The 22,580-nt window shown below is 64.3% G+C and overlaps 4 protein-coding genes across 4 annotated transcripts in view; 2 read left to right on the forward strand and 2 right to left on the reverse strand.

The window, feature by feature from the left end:
- Positions 1–137: 137 nt before the first annotated feature.
- On the reverse strand, positions 138–5,311 carry RGS11 (regulator of G protein signaling 11; the record flags this gene model as incomplete). The annotated part of the gene is made up of 17 exons (XM_082490311.1): positions 138–543; positions 616–698; positions 768–906; positions 1,006–1,093; positions 1,541–1,656; positions 1,784–1,897; positions 2,147–2,208; positions 2,291–2,320; positions 2,997–3,065; positions 3,233–3,314; positions 3,431–3,507; positions 3,673–3,731; positions 3,809–3,860; positions 3,970–4,076; positions 4,162–4,212; positions 4,561–4,657; positions 5,252–5,311. The coding sequence occupies 17 exons, from the start codon at positions 5,309–5,311 to the stop codon at positions 417–419; spliced, it is 1,413 nt and encodes a 470-aa protein (XP_082346437.1). The 3' UTR covers positions 138–416.
- Positions 5,312–6,713: 1,402 nt separating this feature from the next.
- On the forward strand, positions 6,714–10,668 carry ARHGDIG (Rho GDP dissociation inhibitor gamma). Its single transcript, XM_082490267.1, has 6 exons — positions 6,714–6,800; positions 7,943–8,131; positions 9,128–9,211; positions 9,310–9,386; positions 9,976–10,039; positions 10,145–10,668. The coding sequence occupies exons 1-6, from the start codon at positions 6,728–6,730 to the stop codon at positions 10,342–10,344; spliced, it is 687 nt and encodes a 228-aa protein (XP_082346393.1). The 5' UTR covers positions 6,714–6,727; the 3' UTR covers positions 10,345–10,668.
- A 283-nt stretch (positions 10,669–10,951) lies between these two features.
- PDIA2 (protein disulfide isomerase family A member 2) lies at positions 10,952–14,440 on the forward strand (the record flags this gene model as incomplete). Its single annotated transcript, XM_082490348.1, has 11 exons — positions 10,952–11,177; positions 11,633–11,839; positions 12,160–12,293; positions 12,374–12,511; positions 12,585–12,701; positions 12,781–12,906; positions 12,988–13,182; positions 13,553–13,673; positions 13,849–14,030; positions 14,118–14,204; positions 14,360–14,440. The coding sequence occupies 11 exons, from the start codon at positions 10,952–10,954 to the stop codon at positions 14,438–14,440; spliced, it is 1,614 nt and encodes a 537-aa protein (XP_082346474.1).
- A 2,195-nt stretch (positions 14,441–16,635) lies between these two features.
- The window catches only part of AXIN1 (axin 1), a gene marked incomplete at its 5' end in the record, with an annotated part of 82,561 nt that continues 76,616 nt past the window's right edge, over positions 16,636–22,580 (reverse strand). The window contains 2 exons of the mRNA XM_082490720.1: positions 16,636–17,102; positions 17,933–18,100. Of these exons, the coding sequence (XP_082346846.1) occupies positions 16,976–17,102; positions 17,933–18,100 (295 nt within the window). The 3' untranslated portion in view covers positions 16,636–16,975. The remainder of the gene's footprint in view (positions 17,103–17,932; positions 18,101–22,580) is intronic.

The raw sequence follows: 22,580 nt of genomic DNA on the forward strand, positions 1-22,580 counted from the left end.
GTCTGCACCCTTCCCGCGGGCTGCAGACCCACGTGCGCCCCCACCACCCTGCAGCCACCTCCCGGTCACCCCTCCCCAAAAACCACAGGAGCCCCCAGCGTTTCCCTGCGGGGGCTTTATTGTCTTGTGCTGGGGGGGGGGGTGGGGTGTCAGGAGGAGGGGGTGACCCCGCAGCAGGCCAGCTGGGTGCGGGATCCCCCCTCCGAGGGAGAGGGTGAGGGGACGTGAGCAGGGGCTGCAGCGGGGCCAGCCTGGCCTGGGGGGTGCTGCCGGGGAGGGGGTTGTATGGCTTCTCTCCTTCAGTGCTACTGCCGCAGGGTCCTGCGGCGGGGCCGGGGTGTGCTGGGCAGGGGGCTGCGGCCGAGCCGGAGGGCACTGGGCCAGGAGGCTCCCATGTTGTTGGGGGGCCGGGTCCCTCAGCTCTCCTCCTCGGGGACGGGAGCAGCCGCGGGGCCCTTGCTCCTCTCCTCAGCGTCGCCCGCTGGCAGGAACAGGGCTGGGCTGGGGCTGGAGTGCCGCTGCTTGCGCATGAAGGGGAAGACCCTGTGGGCAGAGAGGGGTCAGCGCCAGCGGGGACCACCCCAGCACCCCGGGGAGTCCAGCCCCTGCCCTCACCGCTTCTTGGTCTCTGGGGGGATGATGGCCTCAGCCAGGAGGTTCCTGTAGAGCTCCGACTTGAGGAACCGTGGGTAGGAGTCCTGGGCGAGCAGAGGCATCAGGCTCCTGCCCAGCCCTGCCCTGCCCTGCCCAGCCCTGCCCTCGCCCACCTTCTTCATCAGCATGTAGATGTGCATCTGGGCATCGTCCATCACGTAGCGGTGGGGCGTCTTGATGCCCTCCAACGTCCGCTCCATGGTCTTGCTGTCGATGTTCACCCAACGCGTGGCGCCGGGGGCCAGGAACTGCCTGGGGAGTCACAGCCGGTGGCGAGTGCCCAGCCCTGTGGTGGGTTGTAGCACCGTGATGACTTGGCCCCCCCCAAAACCTTGCCCCGCTGGCACTCACTGGTAGATGGAGTCCACGATCTCAGTGATGCGTGACTGCTCCCCGTAGCGCAGCTCCTCACATGCCTCCCAAAAGCTCAGGTTCTCAGCTGGGGAGGGGGACATGGTGTTGGGGAGAGGGGACATCACTGCTGGGACCATGACCCAGCCAACTGTGGGTCCAGACCCCCTGGGATGGAGCCAGCTGGTGCGACGTGGGGTGGTGGCTCCAGGGATGCTGGGACATGGCAGTGGGTCAGGGGGTCCCAGGATAGGTTGGTCAATGGGTGCTGGGATGTGGTGGTGGGTTTGGGGGTGCCAGGATAGGTTGGCCAAGGGATGCTGGGATGTGGTGGTGGGTTCGTGGATGCCAGGATGGGCCAGGGGGTTTGGTGTTGCTGGGACAGGGTGGTGGATTAGGCAGCACTGGGACATGGTGGTGGGTCTAGGGGTGCTGGGACAGGTTGGTGAGCCTGGGGGTGCCAGGATGGGAGGGTGGGGTTGGGGGTGCTGGGCTGGAGCGATGGGTTTGGGGGTGTTGGGCTGGAGCCACTCACCGCTGAACTCCTTCTTGAGGAAGTCGAGGAGCTGCGCCCGGCCCAGAGGGTCGGTGAGGAGCTCGCTGAAGTTGAAGCCCCAACGCTCCACGCGCAGCTTTGTGGGGGTCGGCACCCTGTGGGCGACACCGGCGTCGGGATGGGCAGCCTGAGTGGCCCCATCTCCCCCCTCTTGCACCCCATGTATTGGGGTGGGGAGGAGGGGGCCCTGGGGGCTGCTGCAGCCCCTGTGCGAGCGCTTACGTAGGGGCGTTCATGGCCCAGTACGTGGTGTCATCTGTGATCCAGGGGTTGCTGGGCAGGCAGCCGGACATGATGGGGTCATGGGGCACGTACTGCTCATTGAACTTGATGTACCTGCCAGGAGTGGTGGCTGGAGGCGGCCAGGGCCACTGTCCCACCGCTGCCAGCAGCCCGAGCCACCATGGGGATGTGGCGGGGACATGCTTGGGCTCTGCGATGGCCGTGGAGCCTCGGCTCTGCTCCCCACCAGGGGTGATGGCAGTGTGGGTGCTGCTGTGCCAGCAGCCAGCTGCAGGGATGTGGGTGCCCCCGTCACCTGACAGGGACCCTTCCTGGTGGCCGGGGCAGCCACTGGCCACTTACCCCTCGAGGCAGATGGAGGACTTCACCCTGGTCCTGGCCATGGCCTTCCTGCAGTACTCAATCTGGGGCCAGGTGCGAGGGAGACATCAGGGGTGCCCGGCAGCCTGTGCCCCAAGAGCCACCCCCACCCCTCGCCCCGCTCACCTCCCGCTTGTAGTAATCCATGTTCTTGGTCTGCAAGAGATGCGCGGGGCCGGGTGAGGGCATGGCGGGGCCAGGACATCGTGCCCACCAGCCCCGCCATCGCCATCTTGGGCAAGGACCCAGGCACCCAGCCCCCTCCCCCCCCCCCCCAGCACCCCATAGCCCATCCCCGTGGCCTCCAGCCTCATCCCCACACCTCAGTGTGGAGTGAACTCCCGCATCCACCCTCCCCACCACCCCAGCATGGCACCGGCCCTGGGTTAGTGACACTTACGTGGGCAGAGGATGCGGCACATGGCGCAGAGAAGAGAAAGTGGGTGGTTAGTGCGGATGGGCTGGGGGGGACACGGGACACTGGGGCAGTTAGTGGGGTCACGACATGGGGAAGGTCCTGGCGGTGGCTATGGGCACCCCATGGTGCCAGGGCTGCCGGCAGCACGGCCACCCCGTGGGGGTTAGGGGTGGCACAGAGAGGTGGTGAGTGCACGGGCAAACACAGGGACCCCCAGCTCAGCCGGGGTGGGGGGACAGGCTGGGCACAGAGATGTTAGCAGAGCTGGGGCTTCCCCCCCCCCTCCAGTTATAGGCACAGACTGGGGGTGGCCAGGCACCCACCGGGGCAGCTCGGCACCCCGGCACACACGAGTGGCTGCGCCCCGTGCCCACCGGCAGCCCCAGGGGTGCCCGCTCCCTCCCCCAAACTCACCAGCTGGACGCGGGTGGTGTGGCAGTTCCTGCGCTCAGGGCCCTGCTCCAGCACGTTGGGGGCTCCTGGCTGCAACAACAGCATCGTGCCGGGGGCTGGCGGGACCCCCCGTGCCCCCCTCACGGGGCCAGGGCTGTGCTCGGGGCCAGTGCCCCTGTCCTCCCCTCCTGCCCAGGGCTGCACCCGCCAGCCCGGCACCCGTTGCCCCCCACCCCGCTCCCCCAGCCCATCCTCACCGGGGGCCGGTTGACGAGCCAGTACGCTTGCTCTTGGCAGTCGATGACGATGCGGTCGCCTTTCCGCCGCTGCTTGGCCGCCCTGCCCGTGCAAAGGCAGCGGGGAGGCGCTGGCACCCTGCCTGCCCCGGCGGCACCCTTGGGTGCTGCATCCTTGGCGGCTCCCCCAGGGTAGGGCGGTGCCGTGCCCGCACTCACCGGAGCTGCTCCCGCGCCTGCATCACCACGAAGTCCCACGTGTGGTTGATCCGCTTGTGCAGGAGGTTGTAGTTGTCCTGGGGAGAGGTAGTGGTGGTGTCACCCGGTTAGGCACGGTGTGACACCCATCCCCTCGCCTGGCTCTGGATCCCGTCGCCATTCCAGCACAGGGTGAACCCCCACTCCTGGGTGAGCTGAGACCCCCCCCAGCTCATCACAGGCATGAGGAGAGCACTGCTCACCTTCTCGTGCTCGATCAGGTCACCCTGCTTGCGGATGTTCTTCTTGGCCAGGTAAATGGCTGCAAGAGGAGTGGTGGCACCTTAGGGGGAGGCGGGAAGGGGCTGCAGCCCGTGCCGGTGGCATGGTGGCACCTACCGTAGTCCAGCTCCGTGGCTGGCCACTTGGTGCTGGTCCAGAAATAGGGGGTCTGCGGAGGTGGGGGGAGAGGCTGAGGTGCAGTGCTGTGGGGTGCCGCGGAGCTGAGCCGGGGGGACCCTGAGGCTGCGGCGGTGCCCGTGCCGCCAGCAGGGCCGTACCTGGAAGCGGTAGGGCGACTCGTCCGCCCGCAGCACCAGGCTGCGGGGGTCTTTGAGGGGGTAGATGTAGCCGTGCTTCACGATGAGGTTGCCGAGGTGCAGCGACTCTGGGGAACAGGAGCTGCGGTTGCACGATGGCTCAGCAGCTCCAGTCACCCCCACGGTGCTGGTCGCCCACGCCGGGGCACTCACCCTCCTCGGAGATGCCGTACTTCTGGATGAGCCACTCCACGATGTCGTTCCCTGGGGACCGAGGCAGCGTTAGCGGGGTGAGATGGGATTCCCCAAACCAGGCAGGGTGACGTTCCTGGGCAGGAGTGCCCTGGCACGGCATGGCGGGTGCCGAGGGGGTCACACAGGGTGACGGGGGCCCTGCCAAGGACGTGCTGGGCCGCCCGCCCTGGTGAGTGCCCGCCCCGCTCAGCCGATGCATAATTGATCCCAGCTGCAGCGCTGAGCACCCGCGGGTGTGGGGAGGCGAGCGGCGTGGGGTGCCACGGGGCTGGGTGCCGTGCTGGGGCCACCCAGGGAGCACCTACACGCCTCCCCCTCCCCATGCGCCTTGTGGGGCACCCCGCCATGGGGACCCACCTGTCATGGCGTGGGGGATGACGGTGATGAGCAGGCGCTGGTTCCTCATCTTGATGCCCATGTCGGGGTCCTGCATGCTCACGATCATCCGCTCCATCTGCCGGACAAGCGCCCACCACGCTCAGCCCCACCCCCCACCCCGGCTGGGGGCACCGATCCTGGGCACAGCCTGGCCCCCCCCCGCCTGGACCTGGGGCACCCTGTGCCCGGTGTGGGGACAGCCTGGCACCCCGCAGCCGGCCCTGGGGCACCCAGTGGCCGCAGGGGCGTGCGATGGCGGAGGTGTGGGCACCCGGCCACCGGGCATCCCTGGGCCGGGGACCCCCGGTTTTGGGGAGCGAGCTCTGCCGGGGCTGTGGCACCCCGGGCGGGCGGGCAGGGGCTGAGCAGGCGGCTCCGGGGCCACAGCCCGTGGGTGTCCCCGCGCGGGGCGGTGCCCGGTGCCCCGTGGCGGTGCCGGGGCGGTGCTGGTACCTCCCCGGCGATCCCGACGCCCGTGCCGCCGGCGGTGCCCGGTGCCCGATGCCCAGTGCAGTGCCGGTGCCCCGTCCCCACGGTGTCAGCGCCCGGTCTCCTCGGTACCCGGTCCCCAAAATGCCGGTGCCCGGTCCCGCGGTGCCCGGTGCGGTGCCCGGCGCGGTGCCGGCTGCCGGTGGGGCCGGTGCCGGGGCCGGTGCCGGTGCTGGCTCACCTTGCGCAGACAGGGCATCTGGAGGCGGGGGTGCCGGCCGCGGGGGCCGCCGATGGTCATCGCGGGTGCGCGCCCCGCGCCGCGCCGCTCCGCCCGGCCCCGCCCCTGCCCCGCCCGGCCCCGCCCCCGGGCCCCGCCCCGCCCCGCCCCGCGCCCCCTTCCCCGGGGCTGCCGCCGTCTGCCCCGGGCGCCCCGACGGGCAACACCGGAACGCCGCGGCCCCCGAGCCACGGCCCCGGGATCAGCTCCCCCCCCCCCGCCCACGGGCCCCCAAGGACCGGCCCGCCGGGACACGGCCCCCCGCACCCCACAGCGCCCCGGGCAGCCTCTCTGCCGGCCGGGTCGGAGGAGCGCAGGGCTGGCCCCGGGGTCCCGGGGAGGGGGTAGGGCACCCCCTGGGTGACCCGGTGTGCTGCCGGGTGCGGGGGGGGTGAGTGTGTGGAAACCCCACTGTGACTGTTGGAATGGCGGTGCGGGCAATACGGGCAGGGCATGGGCAAGGGTGCGGGCAGCGCGAGGTGAGGTGCGGGCAGCGCACGCAGTGTGGATGCGGGGTGCGGGCAGGGTGCAGGCATTGCGCTGAGGCTACAGGCAGGGTGCGGGCAGTGCACTGAGGGTACAAGCGGGGTGCAGGCAGAGTGCGGGCAGCGCGTGGAGGGTGCGGGCAGGGTGCAGGCATTGCGCTGAGGCTACAGGCAGGGTGCAGGCAGGGTGCGGGCAGTGCACTGAGGGTACAAGCGGGGTGCAGGCAGAGTGCGGGCAGCGCGAGGTGAAGTGCAGGCAGCGCACTGAGGGTGCAGGCAGGGTGCTTGCGGGGTGCGGGCAGCGCACTGAGGGGGCAGGCAGGATGCGGGCAGGGTACTGAGGGTGCAGGCAGGGTGCTTGCGGGGCACGGGCAGGGCACTGAGGGTGCAGGCAGGGTGCGGGCAGCGCACTGAGGGTACGGGCAGTGCACTGAGGGTACAAGCGGGGTGCTTGCGGGGTGCAGGCAGGGTGCTTGCGTGGTGCGGGCAGCGCGGACAAGGTGCTGGCAGGGTGCGGGGGCTGTGGGCAGGGAGCGGGCAGGGTGCGAGCAGGGAGCGGGCAGCGCGGGCGGGCGCTGCGCGGGCGCGCACGGCGGATGAGCTCACTGCAGTCTCGCCGCCCATGAGCGGCGGGGCTGGAGCCGCCGAGGGGCGGGGGCGGGCGGGGGCGGGCAGCGGAGCCGCCGCGTCTGCGGGAGCCGCCGCCGCCGCCGCCGCCCCGCCGGGCCGCGCCGGGCAGCGCAGCGCAGCGGGGGAGCGCAGCGGGGGGAGCGCGGCGGAGCAGCCGGTACCGCCGAGCGCGGCGGGCGGCGGGCGGGAGGAGCGGGGCCCCCCCGCGGGCGCCCCCCCACCCCCGGCGGAGCCGCCGACACCGGGCAGAGCCGCGCCCCGGGCCCCGGCAGCGGCCGCCCCGCCCGGCCCCCGGGGGCGCGGGGCCCGGCCCGGCCCGGCCATGCTCGGCCTGGATGTGTGCGAGGCCGGCGGGCAGCTGCTGGAGCTGCTCTGGCTGGCGCTGTGCTACCGAGGTGAGCGGCGGCGGGGAGGGGGCAGCGCGGCCCCCCCGGGTAAACCCCGGGGTGGGCATCGGCGGGGGGCGGCGGGGTGGGCATCGCCCCGGGCGGAGCACGGCGCCCGGTCCCCAACAGGTGAGCATCACCCCGGGCACCGGGTGTGATCGGCAGCGAGCGTCATCCCCAAGCCCTTGGGGGACCGGAGCATCCCGCAGGGGTCGGGGGGGACCACCCGGCCGCCCCCCCTCCCTTGCCCGGACTGTGGCACCCAGCGCGCACCACCCTGTGCTGCCACCCATGCGGGGCTGGGAGCCAGCCTGGCCGGGTGCCGCACGCTGCCGTGACACTGGGGTGCGGGAGGCTCTGTCTTCGTTGGGGGCCCAGAGGTGCAGCAGTGCCCCCGGTCACCACCCGCTGCCCTGGGGACCCGCATGGCTGGCCCTGCGGCCCCGGGGGGGGGGCGGGGGGCTGAGCGTGGTGGCCCCTGCCCCAGGCTCTGCCCCCCCCAGCGTGTCCTCAGGGATGGGGTTTGCAGGGGATTTGGGGACCTCGGTGCTTGCAGTCGGAAGGGCATGTGGGGGTGATGCAACCAGGCAGGGCAGAATCAGGGGCCGTGGGGACATCCCCCACCCTTGTGCCCCCCCAGCAGCCAAGCACCCACCGGAGCCACAGTTTGCCACAGAGCTGTATTTTTCTCCCTGCAGCCGCTGGTGGTTTGGGTTTGGGGTGGGAGATGGGGCTGGTGGCTGCCCAGCAGGGTTAGAGGGGGGCCGCAGGGTGGTGACAAGGACCTCTCCGGCTGACGGGGTGTGAAGGGCACCTGCGGGCCGTGGTGGGCTGCAAGCACCCCCCTGGACTGTGCACACCACGTAGGCACCGGCTCGTCGTGCTCCATGACCGTGCGGAAATGCAGCCGGCGGCAACGCCTCGGGTCTCAGCTGTGCCACCGGGCCCTGGGGACATGGAGCCTGGACACGTCCCCATAGCCCCGAGCAGGGGGACAGCCCGGCTGCCCTATGAGGGCAGTGCCCACATCCGTCCGTGTTGTGTCCCAGCTCAGCCACCCCCCTACCCACCAGTGCCTGTCACAGTGGGGTGGGGGGTGTCCCCCAGGGTGTCCCCAGGGCATCGGGATTGCCACTGCCTGTCCCCCACAGACATCATGGCTGACAAGGAGGGGGTGACGCTGTCACTGGAGGAGGAGGAGGAGGAGGATGCCGACGTGGCCCTGGCGTACAAGACGCCGGAGAAGAAGAGCCTGCAGGAGATCCAGGAGCTGGACCCGGGGGACGAGAGCCTGCGGAAGTACAAGCAGGCGCTGCTGGGTGCCATCCCTGCCGCCGTGGGTAAGGCTGGGGGCTGCCCGCTGGGGCTGGGCACCCCGCCACCCCACCACCCCGGCCGGGTGATGCTGCCTCAGCGGGGCCAAGGAGCTCAGGCGTCCCCAGCCCCCGTGGGGCATCCCCAGCAGGGAGGCTGCATCCCGGCTGGCATCGCCTGTGGGTGCTGCCCGTGCCCCCCCCCCCCCCCCCGCCCCCCGCCTGCGCGGAGACCCCGGCATCCCCCTGCCGACACAGTAACGGCTGCCCGGGGACCCCGGTTGCCTTGGTTACGGGATCACCGCCGCAGTTTCCATAGGAACGGTTACAAGGGACCGGGAAATTCATTGGGATGACAGGGAGCGAGCAGCTGCGGGGGCCTGGGGTGGATGTCGGTGCCCAGACGGTGCCCCCCCTGTGCCCCGTGGCACCCGCAGCAGCCGCCCCAGCCTGATGGTGCCCTCGGTGTCTGCAGAGCCGGGGCCAGGCCGGGGTGCCCCACGGGCCCAGCACCCCGCTGTGCTGTCTGACGGGTGCATGACAGCGGGGAGAAGGGTGCAAACTGGTGAGGTGGGTGCCCGTCAGTGGGGTGCGTGGTGTGTGCAGGCTGATGGGGTGCAAGTGGGGGTGCAAGCTGCTGGTGGGGTGCAGGTTGGCCTGTTGAGGTGCAATTAGGCCAGCAACCGCCTCCAGGGATGGCTCTACCTGCCTTCTGCCCCCTACCCCCCCCCTTGGCCTGCTCCTGAGCCCGGGAGCATCACACCCCGGGCGAGACCGGTGGCTGGGCCCTTTTAAATGTGGTCTTACCCCAAAAGCATTGATGGTAGGGGCTGGCCTGAGATGCCCCTGGTCTCCTGTGCCCTGCCTGGGCTGCCCGGCACTCACCAGCTCCTAGCATCCCCCCCCCCCCCCCCCCATAGGCACTGTGGCCCTTCATGCCATTACAGGGGACATGGGCAGCCCCCGGGTGCCGGTGGGGTGGGCACGGGTGGGTAAGGTCTGCACCCTGCCACTTGTCCCCAGATGCCAGCGTGCCCAACGTGCAGGTGACGAGGCTCACCCTCGTGTGCGAGCAGGCGCCAGGACCCATCACCATGGACTTGACAGGTAAGTGGTGGGGGCACCCATGGGAGGAGGAGAAAGGAGGAGGAGGAGGAGGAGGAGGAGGAAGGGGTGCCAGGCTCATGGGCCATCTCCCCGCGCAGGAGACCTGGAGGTGCTGCGGAGCCGGGCCTTTGTGCTGAAGGAGGGGGTGGACTACAGGGTGAAGGTGTCCTTCAAGGTGAGGCGGGTGCATGATGCCCAGTGCCCACCGGCTGGCAGGAGACCCTGCCCAGAGTCCTTATCCCCTGGGGGTCCCTGCTGCCCTGGGTCCCTGCCCTCACACCCCGGGGTCCCTGTCCCGTGGGGTCCCTGCTCCTTATAGGGGGTCCCTTTTCCCATGTGTCCCTGCCCCACGTGGTCCTTCCTGCCACCCATGGGTTCCCTGCTGCCCCAGGGGTCCCTGCCACCCGGTGTCCTTGCTGCCTTGGGGCATCTGCCCCCCAACCCTCACCCCCAGGGTCTGTGCCCTTCTGGGGGTCTCTGCCACCCTGGGAATCCTTGCTGCCCTCAACATCACTGTCACCCTGGTGTTCCTGCCACCCCAGGGTCCCTACCCCTCTCGGGAGTCCCAGTCACATTGGGTCCCTGCCTCTCCCAGGGGTCCCTGGGGGTCCCTGCCACCCTTGATGCTGCTCAGTGCCCAGTCCTGCTCAAGAGGGTGGATACGGGAGGGAGGGGGTGGTCAGGATGGTGGTCAGGGGTCTCCAGGGCGGGGGGGTGCCAAGCCGTGGGGCAGCACCCATGGCACCCCTGCCCTCTGCCTGCAGGTGAACAGGGAGATCGTCTGCGGGCTGCGGTGTCTGCACCTCACCTACCGCCGGGGCCGGCCCGGTGAGTGGAGTCGGGGACCAGGGCTGGTGGCAAGGGGGGTGTCTGTGCCCCCCCATCCCCGCTCACCTATTATCCCTCCTCCCCACAACCCCTCTTCTCGCCCAGTGGACCGTGACGTCTTCATGGTGGGCAGCTACGCACCGCGGGCCGAGGAGTACGAGGTGGTGACGCCGGCGGAGGAGGCGCCGCGGGGCTGGCTGGCACGGGGCTCCTACCGTGTCCGCTCCCTCGTCACCGACGACGACAAGACGGAGCATCTCTCCTGGGAGTGGGACCTCTGCATAAAGAAGGCCTGGGAGGACTGACACCCCCCCCCCCCAACCCGCACCCTGGTCCCCCCCCATGCCAGCTTGGGGACACGGTGCCTGCCAGCCCAGGGGATACCGCGCCGGCACTGCCACCCTCGCCCCGGTCCTGTGAAGGGTGGGGGGGATCCCTTAGCGAGCGGGTGCCCACGGTCGTGGTCTTCGCAACCAAAGTTATTTTTAATTGCTGTTTTTTTTTTAAACACCGACACCCGCCTGGTCCCCGTGCTGTCCCCATTGCTGGGGCTGGGGGCCATGACGACGCCGTGCCCAGCTGCCCGCCCAGTTGCAGGCTGCGCTCTTCCATCGCCATTAAACCCTACAGACTGGTCTCTTACTGGTGTGTCTGTGCCCCCCCCATCACCTCTGCCCATCCACCCCTGTCCCCTGTCCCCGTCCCGCTGGCAGGGCCAGGTTCCCCTGCGGGGACGGGCGGCTGGAAAACAGCCACCTGGTCCGGCTGCCTTATCGGTGGCGCTGGGCAGCCAGTAGCGGAGGGCCACGAGCTCCAGGGGACCGGCACCACCCGCCCCAGGGCCCTTATCTGGGTCCTCTCCCCCCCCCACCCGCCACCACCACCCCGGGCGCTGGATCTGGTGGCGGCACCATGCAGGGCTGTGGGGCCCGGCTGGTTTGGGTACTGGTGCTGTCGCTGGCCTGGCTGGGCCCGGCGCTGGGGGGCGAGGAGGAGGATGGGGAGGTGGTGGCGGAGGAAGAGGAGGAGGATGAAGTGCTCTCGGACGAGCTTGGGGAGGAGGACGGTGTCCTGGTGCTCCACGAGCACAACTTTGCCCGTGCCCTGAACGAGCACCAGTTGCTGCTGGTGGAGTTCTGTGAGTGCCCCCGGTGCGGGCAGGGGTGCGGGCAGGGGTGCGGGCAGGGATGTGGGCAGGGGTGTGGGTGCAGAATGGGGCTGAGGGTGGGGGCATGGTGGGCAGGGGCAAGGCTGTGGGGTCAGAGGGGAAGGGGCACAGGAGGTGGCACTTGAGAGGGTGTATGGGGCATGGGATGGGGACAGGGACATGGGGCAGGGACGCAAGGAAGAGGCATGGGGTGGGGGACATGTAGCAGGGAGATGGGACACGGCAGGGGACAGGAGGCAGAGACACAAGGTGGAGGGGGTGGGACATGGGACATGGTACAGGGGACAGGGGCAGGGGCACGTGCTGGAGCCCACCAGGATCTCACAGCCATTTCATGGCCCCGGCCACCTGCCAAGCCCACCCTGGGGACACCCAGAAGTCCAGCCAGGGCTGTCCCTGCTGCCAACACTGTCCCCTGCCCACAGACGCGCCGTGGTGCGGGCACTGCCAGCGGCTGGCCCCTGCCTTTGCCCAGGCGGCCGCCGCACTGAGAGACGAGTCCAGCCCAGCACGGCTTGGCAAGGTGGACGCCACAGCGCAGACAGGCCTGGCCAACGAGTTCGGCATCACCTCCTACCCCACGCTCAAGCTCTTCCGTGATGGCAACCGCACCCACCCCCTCGCCTACACCGGTATGGCCGCGGCACCTGCCAAGGGGGACACCGGGATGGGTCCCGGGGTGGGTTGGGGCACAGGGGTGGGTGACAGCGAGAGGGGTGGCAATGTCCAGATGGCGAGCAGGTGGCAGTGTGGTGGTGGTAGACAGGTGACAGCAGGTAGTGTCATGGCGTGATGGTCTGTGTGTGACTGGAGGTGATGGCAGAGATGTGGCAGCCTGGTGATGGCAGGCGGGTGGCTGGGGCTGATGGCACGGGGTGGGGGTGGAGGCAGGGGGTGTCAGCCCGGCGAGGGGTGGCCGGGATGATGGCAGGGGCCCCGCTCCGCATGGCAGGACGCATGGACACCAAGGGTATCGTGCGCTGGATGCAGCGTCGGGCTGGCCCCAGCGCCACACTGCTGCAGGACGCTGACACCGCCGCTGCCTTCGTTGGCTCTCAGGACTTGGTGGTCGTTGGCTTCTTCAAGGTGGGTCAGGGTGGGCGAGGGGCCGGAGCAGGGCTGTGGCTGTAGCCATAGCCATGGCCACTCACCGGGTGGCCGTGCAGGACCTGGAGAGCGAGGCAGCCCAAGTGTTTTATGAGGTGGCTGGCGATGTGGTGGACATGCCATTCGGCGTGGCTGAGGCGGCCGAGGTCTTTGAGGCGTATGGGCTGTCGGTCGACACCGTCTCCCTCTTCAAGAAGGTGAGGGGCTGGCGGGAGGGTGGCGGGGCCATCCTGCCCCCTCCCCAGCCCTCACCAGCCCTCACCCCGGCAGTTCGATGAGGGACGGACAGACTTCCCCGTGGACCCAGCGCGTGGGCTGGATGGGGCTGAGCTCACTCAGCTGCTCCGGGTCCACAGGCTGGAGCTGGTGATGGAGTTCACCAACGAGGTACGGCCTGGCCCTGGCCCCATCCCCGTGACAGCTGTGGCCCCCCGGCCCTCACTCTCCTCCTCCTCCTCCTCCCCAGACCTCCGACCAGATCTTTGGTGCCAAGATCCCCCACCACATGCTGCTTTTCCTCAACAAGTCATCGTCAGCACAGCTGGAGCTGCGGGATGGCTTCCGGGCGGCTGCCGGCACCTTCCGGGGCAAGGTGAGGAGGTCCCATGGTGGGGACATGGCAGGGGGTGGCCACGGGGCACCCCAGCTTTAGTATCACCTGTCCCCTGCCCAGGTGCTCTTCGTGGTGGTGGATGTGGCTGGGTATGGTGCTGATGTCCTGTCCTTCTTCGGCCTGACACCTGCTGATGCCCCCACCATGCGCCTAGTTAAGATGGACAACAACCGCAAGTACCAGATGGACCAGGATGTCTTCTCAGACACGGCCATACGCACCTTCGTCCAGGCGGTGCTGGATGGCAAGGTGAAGGTGAGGGATGCAGCATGGTGCCAGCCACCACCAAGGATGCTTCCTTGTGGTAGAGCAGTGGGCTGTTAACTCTGATGATGGCAGTTGTGCAGTGAACACCAGCCACCTGCTCGCTGATGTGCTGATAGGACTGAAGATTTGTGGGTGGGATGTTATGGAAAAGAAGGCAGGAGAACATCAGTGTGGAGACACATAGAGCTGGGATAGTGGTAGAGAGGAAGAGGTTGTCCAAAAGGCAGCACAGGAGCACCCGTGACTGCAGGCTGGGGTCCCCCTGTCCCTGTCCTGCACTGTCCCCTGAGGACCTGTGCCCCGTGGGGTCCCTGGCACCGCTCAGCCTGGGCTGTGGCTGTCCCGGCTGTCCCCACAGCCCCGCCTGCTGAGCGCGGAGCCCCCCGAGGACTGGGACACGCGGCCTGTTAAAGTCCTGGTGGGGAAGACCTTCGAGCAGGTGGCGTACGATGAGACCAAGAACGTCTTTGTCAAGTTCTGTAAGTGCCGGCGCTGCCCGTGGCCCTCCCTGAGCTCTGCCACGTGGCTCAGCCCCTCCACTGCGACAGCCCCGTCCCCGACCCCAACCCCTCGCCCAGGGGTTGCTGCACCCTGATCCTGGCAGAGCCCTGGTCCCCTGCCTCGTCCCCCCCCAGCACTGCGCCCATTCTGCAGATGCTCCATGGTGCTCCCACTGCCAGGCGATGGCGGCTGCCTGGGAGGAGCTGGGCGAGCGCTACAAAGACCACGAGGACATCGTCATCGCTGAGTTGGACGCCACGGCCAACGAGCTGGAGAACATCACCATCAGCGGCTTCCCCACCCTGCACTACTTCCCCGCGGGGCCCGGCAGGAAGGTAGGTGGGGACACCTGGGGGCACCCTGGCTCTGCCAGCACCCGGGGTACAGGGTGCTCTCATCTCCCTTCCATCCCGGGGCTCCAGATGGTTGAGTATAAAAGCGCCCGAGATGTGGAGACCTTCTCCAAGTTCCTGGAAAACGGGGGGACGCTGCCCGAGAAGCCGCCTGCGGTGAGTGAGGTCTCCCCCACCCCAGGGCCAGGGACCCCCCCCCACACCAGGGTGGCCCCCAGCCTTCGCTGGGCAGGGGGACAGACCCTGCGGGATGGGGATGGGGACAGGCAGGGGGTGTGTGTCTGTCCATGCCTCACCGCTGCCTTCTCCAGGTGCCCAAGACCCCTGAGAACAGCACGGGCACGGAGGAGCCGAGTCCACTCGGGACGGCGGAATCCCGGGATGAGCTGTGAGCCCTGTCCCGCTCTGCTGCCTGCTATAAATGACCTGGAAACGATGAGGGCTCTGGTCTGTGTCTGTGGCTTCCCCAGCACGTCTTGGGGAGCACCCGCATGCCTTGGGGATGCAGAGCCCCCCCCGCCAGCTGAATCTGGGGGGGTCTCCATGCAGGGGCAGCTCAGCCCTGGGCCCTATTCTGCCAGGGGCCCTATGCTTCCCCGGGGGTGCTGAGCCAGCACGGCACGGTGCGTGCCATGGTACTTATCTTGGTAGCCCTGCAGTGACATGGAATGGCCGAGGCCGCAGAGGACATGGCCCTGGGGGGACCCTGGCGCTCTCCACGCTGGCCCTCCTGGGGGGCAGGAGATGGAGGTACTAGCTGGGACTTTCCTTCCCGGCTCTGGGGCTGCCCTCCTGCCCCAGGCCTGGGCTCCACAATCGCGTACGAGCCCCAAGTGCTGCCGTCACAGCCGGGGAAGGCAACAAGAGCCCAACATGGGTCTCTAAATGCTCCTCTTAAGCCCGGCTCGCAGCCTCTGGACCCCTCTAGCATCCCCCAAAACCCCCAGCACCATCCCTTCTTGCTGGCCCTGCTGCTCCCCAACCCCGGATGATTCCCCTGGGGGCTTGGTCCCCCCAGGACCTGCCTGGCCACCCTTAAAAGGAGCCTACGGCCACCCCAGCCCCACCACATGCCAGAGCAGGGCCCTTCTCGTGACCTGCCCCATCCTCCGGTCGCCCCTGCCGGGGGTCCGGGCATCCGCTCCGCGGGGAAGGAAGAAAGCAGCAGGCGGTGGGACGTGGGGTTTTATTTCATTTTATCCAAGTACCTTTGAAAAGATCATTGTACAAGTCAGCACATGAGTATGCAGAGGAGACGTTGCTGGGGCCACGTGGCCGCTGTACATATTTACAGGGGACCCCCCGAGAAAAAAAGGGGGAGACAGAAATCCCGGGCATGTTAACAACCTCACCAGACACAACACCATCAGAAATTAAAAAAAAAAAAAAAAGGGAGGAAAAATGCTTGTAACGCTGTTCCTGGGCTGAAAACGATTGCGGATTTTTGCTGGATTTCATGTAGTGTATAGGCAAGTCACAGAACCATGTTCTAAAGGCACTCGGTGACATATACAACAGGCTGAGTGGCATCCCGGTGCGGTGCCACGGGGTCCCCGGCAGCTCCAATGCGTCGCCGCAGCCAAGAGCAGCACCGGGCCGACATGGAAGCCCCCCAGCTTTGGGGGCCGCCCCGGTTACTGCGGGCAGGTGAGGGCTGGTCTCCGAAGGAGCCAGTGCAGAGCCGCGGCCACGATGGAGCAGGGCAGAGGACAGGGTGAGGGGAGCACCAGCGCAGCACCCAGCTTTCTTGCAGCCGAGTAAGCCCGGGAGGCTTCCCAGGGTGCCGGCTGCCTCGCTGGGCAGCCTTGGCCCTACACGAGCCGCACTAACTGGCACCAACGTCCCGCCTTGCTCTCGGCAGCAGGCTGCAGTGCCCTCGCACTGCCTCCCCAGAGACACAGGAGCCGACAAAAGACATTTTATGTCCTCAGATTTAGTGTCTCATCCGTTCCCTCCCCCACATTTCTCCTATAAAGAGTCTCCCGACCAAAGCCGGAGCTTGGCACCGGGGGCTGGGGCACATCTGCGCGGGGCACTTGGGTGCTGTCCCTCCGCTGCAGCACCCTCCGGGGAGGTGAACCGAACCCTTCTCCAGAGGCAGAGGGTACATGGAGAGGGGACAAGCGCGTGGGATGCCAGCGCCCAGTCTGCCTCCCCAGCTCCGAGCTGATCCTCGTGCCGCGGGAAGCTCGCCGCCCCGAGAGCTGGCACCGACGTGTCTATCCCTTGGGGATTTACTCAGTCGCAAGAAAGCTCAGGAGGAAAAAAAACCAACCAAAAAACAACCATCCTACCATGTCCAGCAGCTGAGACTGCCAGGGAGGCGAGAGATTGACTCGTTCCAAATGGCTCAGTATTCTTCGGAGGTGAGCTGGGACCACGGCCCCTCCGGAGCCGGGTCGCCCCTTCCACGACGGCAGGGGGAGAGAGGCTCTGCCCCGGTGGCACTCCGAAGCCATCCATGCCGGGGGGGGGGGCCGGGGCAGGGTGCCGTGAAAGCGAGGAGCAGACGGAATCTGGTGGATGGCTGTACACTTTGGGTGAGTTCTGCAGTACCTGTATGTTTTACATTTACATAAGAGCACTGTGACATTGGAAATATTTTCCTTTTATTACAATATATCAAAAATATGCAGCTTTAGTAAACAAGGTCATATTACACTTTCTAATGCACTGTACAATGCTACATTACACTTATATTCGTTATGGAGAGGGAGCCTGGGCTCCCACTGGCAGGTTCGCAAGGTGAAACGGTGTCCACCGGTGACCTGGAGCTCGCCCAGGTCCGTGCCGGAGCAGGCTGCCGCCCTCCGCACTGGGCTTGCCCGGCACCTGTGGCAGTAGCACCACCAGCGTCCGCCCAGGCCTTCTTCTCCGGTCCCAGAGTCTTTCACAGTCCTGTCCTCACACCTCGGCAGCCCTGGAGCTTAGTCGATCTTTTCCACCTTCCCGATGATCTTCTCTTCAAAGATGGGCAGGATGGTGTCATCCTCCCGCACCTCCTCGAAGACCACACCACAGTCGAACTCGTCACTCACCTTCTTAAAGTAATACCTGAAAAACCAGAAACATGGGGGCAGAGAGGAAAAAAAAGCAGGTGAATGGTCACGAAGGCACCACAGTCCCCAAACCTGGGTACAACCCTTCCGTGCCCCCGAGCTCGTGGTGGATGGGGAGCAGCTCCCCCAGACATGGAGGCAACTGGGGCCACACTTGTGTCCCTGCCCTCACCCAGTGAGCAAAGAAAGAGAGGTCAAGATCTGTGCTCGCATGTTCAGGAGCTCCAGCCCTGAATTCATGCCGATTCACGGTTCTCTCAAAGCGGTGGCTGGAGGAGCCCATGTTGGAGCATTTCTAGGCAGGCTTTCCCATGGCAGCTCCTATTTGGAAGGGGGGAACTTGGAGAGCTACACGCCCCACTCCTGGCTGCTTTGGGACTCCGACAGGACCCAACCTCCCTGTCCTCACTGGAGGAAACTTTGGGAGCAGCCAAAATGGCTCTGGCAATTGGAAAATTTCCCACAGTATCACTAAGCACTGGCTGATGCTGCTCCTCACCAGCCCAGGACCCCACAGGGCAGCTCAGCAGCTTCTGTTTAAGGTGTAAAGTGTGATGCAGGACATTTCTGCTACAACACCTAATCTCCCTCATCCCTGTAACCTGCCTCTTCAACAGCCAAGGCGCCTTGGCCGTGCTGCCACATCCCCACCACAGCATGCCCTGCGGGAGCTCTCCTGGAAGGCTCCAGGAGCCCCCCCTGACCTACCTCCACCATGCTCCTTCACCTGGGAGGGGGCAACACTGCTGTGCCCTGGCAGCGGCATCTGCCAGGTATCGTTGACAGTCTGCTGGCACCATACCACACGCGGGGAGCAGCCCTTACCTGTAGTTCCCTTTCTTGGTCAGCAGCTCCTTGAACTGTCCCAGTGTCACCACGCGCCCTTTGACAAGGGTGCGGTAAGGGATTGGCTCTCCGCAGAAGTAGTAAGCGACCACGATGTTTTCACATGGCTGGGACGAGCCGCTGCCAGGTCTCTTCTGGGGCTTCAACCTGCCGTGCAAAAATACAAGCGACCTGCTGAGTATCAGCCCACTTGCCAACGTGGACAGGCCTGAGAGCCCGTATCTGCAGAGTCTGGATTAATTAACACCCAGGGCTCTCGGGAGCATCCTTAGCTCAAACCACCAGCTCTTTTGGCACCCAGCTGCATGCTGAAGCTGGTGAAGGAGCGAACGGCACTTGGAAAGGCTGGATGGGCCCAGACGGCAGCTACAAGGAGGGCACTGGTCCTAGCTCAGCCTCGTTGTGCTCAAGAAACCCATCCCTGGGCTTTGAGAGGGGACGGCCCTTCCCACAGCACAACCAGGTTGGGGAGTTATCACAAAGCTCTGGGCAAGGCAGAGCATCCCAAGCCCATGGCAGCAGACCCCGGTCACCATCAGCACCCTCCTGGTGCGCAGTGAGCACGCAGGGCTAGATGTGTGCTTGGGGACGATAACGCAAACACTGCTCAGATTGCTCTGGATTATTGCTGCCGTGGCCAAAATAGCTCAGCATGGCTTTCTGCTGACCTACATCTGCAGGGCTGCGCAGACAGGACCGTTCCTGCTCCCCGCAGCTCTCCTGGGTACCTCTCCCAATGTAGATGGAGGTTGGAGGGCATGGAGCTCCCAGCGGGACATGCCCCAGAGGCTTCGCTGCTCATCCCATCTGCACAGGGCGGCAAGGCAGCCGCCATCCCCCAAACCTCAGTGACTTTAAATGTCCTGTGTTTTCCTGACTCTCAGGATGTTGGTCTGCTCTCTGCTTCCAGCCCACACACCGGGGTTCTGCTACGCAGTGCCATCACTAGACCAAAAGTGTCAGCTCAGTCCTAAGCCCATTTTCAGAGGTAGACAAAAGTAGCAATAATAAAAATCAGGGTACTTTGCCCTTCTGTAGAGCCTTTCATCTGGGGTGCCGTAAATGTTGCACAAACATTGCAGCAGCCTACACAAATTGGTAACTTGGCATGTGTGGTCTAAGCCAGAGGCAGTCTTCTCTTTCAAAGTCACATAAAACAGATTTGGCAGCTTGAAAAAAATCATTTAAAAAGCACACTGGATAAAAAAGATGATTTTGTATTTACACGACTGGAAAGTTGCTATAAAAAAAAAGAATTTGCCAAGCACATGAGGTAATCGCAGTTTTGGAAATGACTCTGACCCTAACCTTTAAACGTTGGCTCGTGGGCAGAGCACCTTTTTAATGGCATGCCCACATAAACATCGGCACTGCAAACCAAGACTAAACACGATCCTTTTAACTCTTTCTAAAGACATGAGAGGTCTAAAGTTCAACTGAACAACCCTCCTGGTGCCTGCTCTGCCTCGGAGACCTTTGGAGAAGATGCAGCATCCTGAGAGGCAAGGGTCCACTCCTGGTGCCAGCAGAGCCCTCGGAGCCTCTCCCATTGCCGTATCAAAGCACAGGATGCCCTTTAGCTAGAAAAACATTAAGGAACTGAATCATCCTTGGGAAAAAAAAAAAAAAAAAAGAGGCATTTAAAGGAAAAATGGGTCATAAATTCAGGCAAATTCTGTGAACCCTGTGAGCCAGAAGTTAATTGAAGGGGTTTGGAAAACCTCAAAGTCCCTAAGCTGCTCTTAATCCTGCTAGAAACAAGTCGTGACTGAGAGAGCTGCTGCATGCCTGGGGACCTGGCACCCGGGGACCTGGGGACACAGCTACGTGCCCCGCACAGGCAGCAAAGCCAGTTCCCCTGGGGCTGCCATTTTCCTTCGCCTGGGGAGACGGAGAGGACCCCCGCCGGAGCTCTGCCATGGTAGAAGCAAGAGGGGGACCATGCCGGTGGCTGGGAGCTTTCCTCCTCCTGCCGCGTAATTCATCTCTGAAAGGCCATTTCTGAATGTGCTCAGCCTACCTCCAGCGTTCACCTCTTTCCAGAGCAGAGATGTGCCCGAAAATGATGCCTGAAACGATGCCTGAAAGCAGAAACTCTGCACTGCTTCACAGAACTAGAGTTAAAAAGAACCCCCGTGGTTTTGGATCCCCTTCTTTTGCAATAAATCAAAGCAGGGGTGGATGGCTGCGGTGCCTTCGAGCTCCCGGGGCTGAACAGGGCTGTGCAGCGGGACCAGCCAGCCAGGAGCAGGATATATACGCACCCTGAACCGCAGCCACTGACCTCCAGCAGGCCAAAGGAGGGCTGATGAATAAGGAATCACTGAAAATGTAATTTTCCAAGAGTTTCTCTCAGGAGAGCAAGACAACACAACTGTCTCCGCTTCCGTCATCACCAAGAGATCTCCTGAGACCACGGCTTACCCAAACAGGCCACCAGACCGTGTCTGAGCTCTGCCTCATTAAAGCTTCCACCTGCACCCATCTCCTGGGTGGCAGTGTGACCCAGAAACAGCCAGGTACCACCAGCCTGCCCCTTCTGGGATCAGCTCCCTTCGCTGCATTCGTCACAAGCCCAAAATGTCATCTGGTAAGGAAACGGCAGCACTCAACTGACTTATTGCATCTGCGTTTCAGTCCTGATTTCTTACCCGTGTGACCCAGTGGTGCTGTAAGAGGGAAACGAAGTCTGGGTTACAGCACCAATCCAACCTTGCCGCAAAGCAGAGACACGGTGCCCAGCTTGCTCCGGCTCAGCCCTAGGGCTTTGGAAAGGCTGAAATACACCCAGCAGATGTCACCTCGGGAAGTGTCCCAGCAGCCAGCCCTGCTCTTTCCAAGCTTGACCCAACCCAATTAATTCCCAACCACGCTCGTGCTAATGTTCCCTCCGCTTGCAAAAATCTTTTCTCTGAAGAGCTGGTAGCAATCACTTCATCCAGCTGCAAACAGAAGTGAACAGTGACACCGAGCTACAGAAAATGGCTCAAAACCTGGTTGTACATGTAAGAAATGGCGACTGGGACATAAATGCTGGGCACGCTGGATGTGCAGGTCATCCAGTACTGGACGCTTAACCCTGCACTGCGTGCTAGCAGCAGTCCCCTCATATCCATGATTACCAGTACAGGCACTGCAGAAGGCTCCTTTGTTTCTCGTGGGGCAGTGCTGGGGTGGGAGCGGGGCTGCTGGCAGCCCCTGCCAGAGCAGCGGGCAGTTAGCTGGGGAAGGCCACTGCTGGCGAGGGCTGTGCTGGAGGAGAGCGGCTGGTGAGCCAGGTAACTGTGCTGGCAAGGTCAGCCTGGCTGTATGAAGCTGGCACGGTGTGCTCTCCTCCCACAGCCAGCTCCAGCCGGTGCCTCAAGGACACCTCTGGGCTCACCTCCAACCCTGAGGCTTCCCCAAGGCTGCCTACGAACCTGGGCACTGGCTCTGATTTCCCAGAGCTCTTGGAAGCTCCTGACTGAAATAAATGGTGTTTTCACATGAATATCCCTTTCTGCTTCTCCTTAGCCCCCCAGCCAGCTTTCAGCAGCCCCTCTCAGAAGAGACTTGGGGTCTATTTGCAGGCAGGGTCCAGTGCTAAACACAGCAGGAGCTCTCTAAAAAGCTGCTTGCTCAGGTGTGCTTCAGCTGGAGCACCCAATCCTGCCAAAATCCAGCAGAAAGATTTCAACATCCTGAAACCCCTGGCTCCCTAGGGACCACTGCATCCGTTCTTGCCTGCTACTGGACACGGGCATGTTTGCTTTCCATGAGCAGATCCCCCCTGGAGAACATGGCTCCTTGGTTTCCCATGCATGGGGCAGGTCAGAGGAATCCTTGCATCACCGAGAGAAGAGCCGGACCTTGTGGGGAGGCAGCGTAAGCAGAGCAGCCCAGCACTGGGACTGCTCAGCCCGTCCTCCCACTGGTCTGCACAGCATTCACCACAATGCCATAGGGTTCCTACAAAAACTGTGCTTACAATACATGCCAAATTATTATTAGAGTATTAATCGCATATGCATACAGCCCAGGTTGGTGTTTCCAAAGTGTCTATCTGCATCTAGACATTTCTGGGGAAGGTGCACAAATCTGGTACGACTATAAATGACTCTACTAATAAACACTATCCAATTACACCAACTGAAAGGTAGATCAAATAAACTTGGCTTAACCTGACTTGGGAGAGCCCTCTAATTACCTGGCTTTCAATCAATGCTCTGACATAAATATGCAGAAGTCTGCTACATGGTCACTGCAAGCAAAAATAATTGCAGCCCGGCAATTAAAAAAAGCTTCTTTTTTAAATTACACTCATGTTTTTAAGTGTCAGATGCCAAAGTTTCAAGTTTTCAGAATACAGCTATGAAGCTGTGAAAGGTTTTTAATGGACAAAAGTGCTTTTAGCTGTTAACAGTAATTATCTAGCACTTCCAAAACACTTTTCATCCGAGAGCTCCATGTGCCTTGCAAATCATCTTCCCTTGAAAGATAACACAGGAGCAGGAGAATTAGCTCTGCAACAGGCATTAAGCTGAGTCACAAAAGGATGCAGTGACTTGGACAGGGCCGTGCTGCGAGTCAGTGCTGCTGCAGTGGGACCACAGTGCAGCACTCCCACCCAGATGCCACGAGCAGCCTT

The sequence above is a fragment of the Vanellus vanellus genome (assembly GCF_965231255.1).
Source record: "Vanellus vanellus genome assembly, chromosome: 14".
Taxonomy (NCBI): domain Eukaryota; kingdom Metazoa; phylum Chordata; class Aves; order Charadriiformes; family Charadriidae; genus Vanellus; species Vanellus vanellus.